The sequence below is a fragment of the Mobula hypostoma genome, unplaced genomic scaffold, assembly GCF_963921235.1.
Source record: "Mobula hypostoma unplaced genomic scaffold, sMobHyp1.1 scaffold_151, whole genome shotgun sequence".
Classification (NCBI taxonomy): Eukaryota; Metazoa; Chordata; class Chondrichthyes; order Myliobatiformes; family Myliobatidae; genus Mobula; species Mobula hypostoma.
The window spans coordinates 119,283-124,397 of record NW_026948220.1 but is presented as its reverse complement, the minus strand read 5'-3'; the positions used below and the strand labels follow the sequence as shown (position 1 = coordinate 124,397).

Below are 5,115 nucleotides of genomic sequence, written 5' to 3'. Positions count from 1 at the left end.
TAAAAGTCATTGCGATGGCTCCACCTTTACCCGAGTTACCCAGCGGCCAAATGAGCCCTGACTGTCAACGCAGCTGTCAAACGCAACGAGTGACTGAAATCAACTGTGTGATCAGATACCAGGATTGTTGATGCCGTCACGGCTATCAAGGACGCTTCTGCACGGAAATGAAGTGTTATTTCATTTCATGTCAATTTAATAGCGAGACACATTACACTTAAACACATAAAACCCAGATGTACATCGCGACCCAATGACAGATTTCCGATGCGGAGAATTAGTAGTTAATGAACATTCGACCTTTAGGAATATGTGCTTTGCTTTACCTGTGTTTTTTAACCAATATTAAAAATAAAGTCCAAGGAGATTTTAACACCAGCCGCATTTCCTCTCTAAACTTAGCCTGGGTCGCTGTATAAATGCAGGCGTTCGTGCAGGAACTCAGATACATGATCATGTAGCCGGCTTCAGTGGCGACATAGGCAGAGTCGGTGTAATCGCCTTCGTAATGCGCGGTTCCTGTGAGTCGGGTGATCTGAAAGATCACAGTGACCGACAGCCACAACAGAATGAAACTGCCGGACACACTAAAGAGTAAAATGATGGATTTCCGGCGGCCTTCCATCTCCGGATCCTTCTGTGTTTGACTGCTGTGACCGCGCAGTCCGCGGCGCACTTTACTGGCTAATAAAATGCGCCTTACCGTCAGACAGTTAAACAGGGTTATCAGAACAAAAGGTAATATAACCGTTAAAATACTCTGCAGAAAGGAGAATGCGACGCCCACAAGAGACGTAATGAACCACGAGCTCGGCTGACAGCCCCATTGAATACCGTTAACTACACGCACAGGTTTATACTCAAATAGATACGGGACGTTCTGTAAATGCATCAGGAGCGGCACGGTTATAATGCCGGCAACAGCTGTCCTCACCGTGCAATATTTCGTTTTAAGCTTCTGACAACAGATCGCTACAAACCGATCGGCTGTGAACAGGACAGTGTACCAGACCGAGGTTTGCAGGCAGGTCGAATTGAAGTACAGGACGACCTTACAGGCGGATGTGTAGGACAGGAAGGAGAATGGAAACTGGTACATGACGATATGATACGCAATTACACAGACGATCATCACCAGGAGATCTGCCATTGCCATGAAAGCCATGTAGAGCGATATACATTTGGAAAGGCCGCAATTCCCTCGGAAGAGGACCACCGTTGTCAATAGGTTCGCTAGGGAAAGAGTCACAAATTGTGAGTTACAAACAGGGTGAGGAGAAACGTTCTTGGAATCCAATGTGAAAATACTATTTCCGACAGCGATCGGCAAAATTACCGGGGAAATATGTTCCAAGAGAGAATCAAAACTCCTCATTCAGTGAACTAAAACGGTTTGCATTCGATCTGCGCATTTGCTCCCGGTTAAGTTGCTGGTGACGTGCTCTCGATGTCACCTTGGCGATGTAACCGAGAGGGGGCAGCACTGCTCCTGGTTAAGTTGCTGGTGACGTGCTCTCGATGTCACCTTGGCGATGTAACCGAGAGGGGGCAGCACTGCTCCTGGTTAAGTTGCTGGTGACGTGCTCTCGATGTCACCTTGGCGATGTAACCGAGAGGGGGCAGCACTGCTCCAGGTTAAGTTGCTGGTGACGTGCTCTCGATGTCACCTTGGCGATGTAACCGAGAGGGGGCAGCACTGCTCCTGGTTAAGTTGCTGGTGACGTGCTCTCCATTTCACCTTGGCGATGTAACCGAGAGGGGGCAGCACTGCTCCTGGTTAAGTTGCTGGTGACGTGCTCTCGATGTCACCTTGGCGATGTAACCGAGAGGGGGCAGCACTGCTCCTGGTTAAGTTGCTGGTGACGTGCTCTCGATGTCACCTTGGCGATGTAACCGAGAGGGGGCAGCACTGCTGCTCATTCGCCATCACAACCCAGAAAAATAGGGGAGATCACCATCTTCTCCCATACCTCCCTTGCGCCCTACATTCCCTACCCGTGGGATCGTCATTTCCATGGCTCTTACCCTCGAAGCTCCATTCAGACACCAGCCGTAGTGAATGAGAGCCGTGACAGAGCTGAACACAGTGGCTGTAGGAGGATCGGCTGATGTGCAGTCGACAGAATCAACTCAACGGAACTCATTATTATTGAGCCGGTACTGGCCCGGAGTAAGTGGGGCCGTGCTCGCTGTCGGTCATCAGCCCCAGGGTGAAGCCGATGCACTCGTTCCCTCCGTTTAGTCAATGAATGAGCGCAGGGCCTGGTGAACAGAATCGGACTTCACTGACTCGTCTAGTGTCGCTTGTGCGCAATCTAGTTTAAACTCGAATAGTTTCCGAAACGTCTATCAATAAATAAACTCTCACTTGGATATATCCGCCATTTTTGATCACATTCATTATCATCTTAAAGGTGCGACAGGGAGAAATTAATTCAAATCTCCAGCTGGACACCCCATTCTTATGCTAGCTATATTTACTATAATTCCCAACTGGTACGGGGAAGACATATAATCAAAAGGTTTGATCGGAAATCCAAAAAGCGGGGAGGGAAGGAGAGGGAGAGAGTGAGTGAGCGAGAGAGACAGAGAGAGAGAGAGAGAGAGAGAGAGAGAGAGAGAGAGAGAGAGAGAGAGAGAGAGAGAAAGAGGGTGAGAGAAACAGAAAGACACTGAGAAAAAGAGAGAAAGCGAGAGGACGGAGAGGAAGAGAGAGAGAGAGAGAGAGAGAGAGAGAGAGAGAATTCAACTACGGAGGCAGTTGGTACAATCCGCAACGTTCCCACAAATCGTACTGTTTTACTGCTCCTTCACCAAAAGTTAGATCACAAAATATATTTCAATCTGCAACAACCCCCGGTATCAAATTTACGCTGACAGTGGTGAACAGCGGAGAGGACTGATCTCTCTGAATTTCAGCAGCATCGTCTACGATGAACTCTGGGGGCGGGATGGGGGGTCGGGGTGACAGTGAACTTGACCCTGCATCAGCGTGTGGAGCGGAGACGAACCGTTCAGCAGCGGTAGTCTGCCGTGTCTCCGCGCTGGGTCGGTTTCGCCGGTAAACAACACCCAGTGAAATGACTGTTAACAGAAGTCCGTCCCTGACATTTCAGACAGAGGATGTGTCGACTTACCCGGAACACCGAAAGCTGCGAGAATAGGGTAAAATACAATCCTCACATGCCGGATTGTTGGTAGAGCCATTTTCGGGTGATGTACAAAATGTACCGCACTGCTAGCACTGAGAGCCACTCGCCTGCGTTCTGACCTCGCTGCCCTTTTATACATTAATCTATACCCCGGTGAAAAAAACACAGAGGTTGCACAATAACTCGAGTTAGTTACAGTCAGTTAACAAACAAGGCGCCGTTTCTACTTCTGTGTTCTCTCGGCACCGCGGGGAATACTTAAAGCTCAGTCCATAACACCGTCTAGTAAAGTAGACAATCAGAAAGTTTTTAAAGCTGTTCCCCGCACTCCGGATTGAAATCCCAGTCATGACCTATCACCTGCTTATATTAACACACACAAAATGCTGCGTTCCACCAGTTTTATGTATGTTGCTTGAATTTCCAGCATCTGCAGATTTTCTCGTATCTGCTTCTATTGTTGCCTTCACATTCATTTCATTTTATATTAATTGTGTGATATCTCGCTCCATATCTCTCAAAGTCAATGTTACCTCTGAGTTATCTCACGATTTATCCTGAAACCAACCCCACATTATATGAACTTTACAGCGGGCCTGCACAGTCTGCGTTATTTGCCCAGTGTCATTGTAGACCACACGGATTCCATCACCTTATTCCAACTTTGTCCATACTTCTTCAGTCACAGTGAACTCAGCAGCCCAGTGTGCGGGCAAGATTGACAAGGGCAGCACGGAATGTATTGAAGTAACCCCTGCTTTTTGACATTGAAGGTTAAAAATCTCTATAATAACCTCTGTGACAAATATTACCGATACCGAATGTGCATCGGGTTTTCCGGCTCCGAATAAGGTCTCAGTAAATGACGGTGCATATTATGGATCATCACCGGCTCCTCATTTCCATCATCAGAATCGGAACCAGCATCACGTTTACTGTCTCCAGTAAATGCCGTGAAATGTGTGTACAGTGCAATACGTCCAAAAGCACCGAAACAAACAATAAATAAATAAACAAGAGAGGGAGCGCTAAAAGAATGCAAACAGTGACGTAGTATTGTTTAATTTAGAAAAGTTTAGAAATAATTTAGAAAGCCGATGCTTGAAGAGAATAAACTCAACTAAGATATACGAGGCTTAGCGAGTATTTTGGTGATACTGACGACAACTCCCTGAACTTTTACAGAGCCATGGACAAGGATATGAGCAGAATATATTGGGACGTGTTTAATTTGCGGGAGTACCCATCATGACGCTCTGAGGCAGGACCCTGGGGATGTGAACTGGGAACGGATGTGTTCAGGGAAATGCCCAACAGAAATGTGCAGGTTGTTTCGGGCGCCCTTGCTTGGCGTTCTGGGCAGGTTTGTCCCGCTGAGGTAGGGAAAGTATGCTAACTCGAAGGGGTCACGGCTGTGACGAGATGAGGAATATCCATTCCCGAGGAAGAAAGAAGCATGCTTAAGGGTTAAGAAGCCGAGATCATCAGAGAGGGTTCTGGAGAGTTACAAGGTCGCCAAGAAGGAGCCAAACAGTGGACATTAGTGTTAGGAGTGTGCATTGGCGAGGAGGAGAACAGGAGGATGAGAGGGTAGAAGCGATGAAGGATACAAGAGGAAAGAAACATGTGCCTGGTGACGGGGGCGGCAGTGCGGGTCGGTAATGAATGCTTTGCTCCAGTATTCACCAGTGCAGAGCTTCCGGACAGATCAGATGCCGGGGACCAGCACTATTCAGCCAGGACTCCGTAGACCACAGAGTAGGAATCCCAGAGGGAACTTGATGAATGTGGAGGCAGCGTGAACTGCCTGATATGCTGGAATATGTCAAGGTTTCGAAGGAAGATGCATTGGAGATTTTGAAGAGCATGAGGATAGATAAGACCCCGAGACCGAACGAAATATAGCACATGTTACTAATGGATGCGTGGGAAGAGATTGCTTCGACTTTGGTGATGACATGTG

At 47.7% G+C, this 5,115-nt stretch overlaps 1 protein-coding gene across 1 annotated transcript; it reads right to left on the bottom strand.

Moving 5' to 3' along the window:
* Positions 1 to 322: 322 nt before the first annotated feature.
* Positions 323 to 3,207, bottom strand: LOC134341999 (probable G-protein coupled receptor 139). Its single transcript, XM_063039933.1, has 2 exons — positions 3,138 to 3,207; positions 323 to 1,233 (listed from the first exon to the last, which is right to left on the bottom strand). The coding sequence occupies exons 1-2, from the start codon at positions 3,205 to 3,207 to the stop codon at positions 323 to 325; spliced, it is 981 nt and encodes a 326-aa protein (XP_062896003.1).
* Positions 3,208 to 5,115: the final 1,908 nt, after the last annotated feature.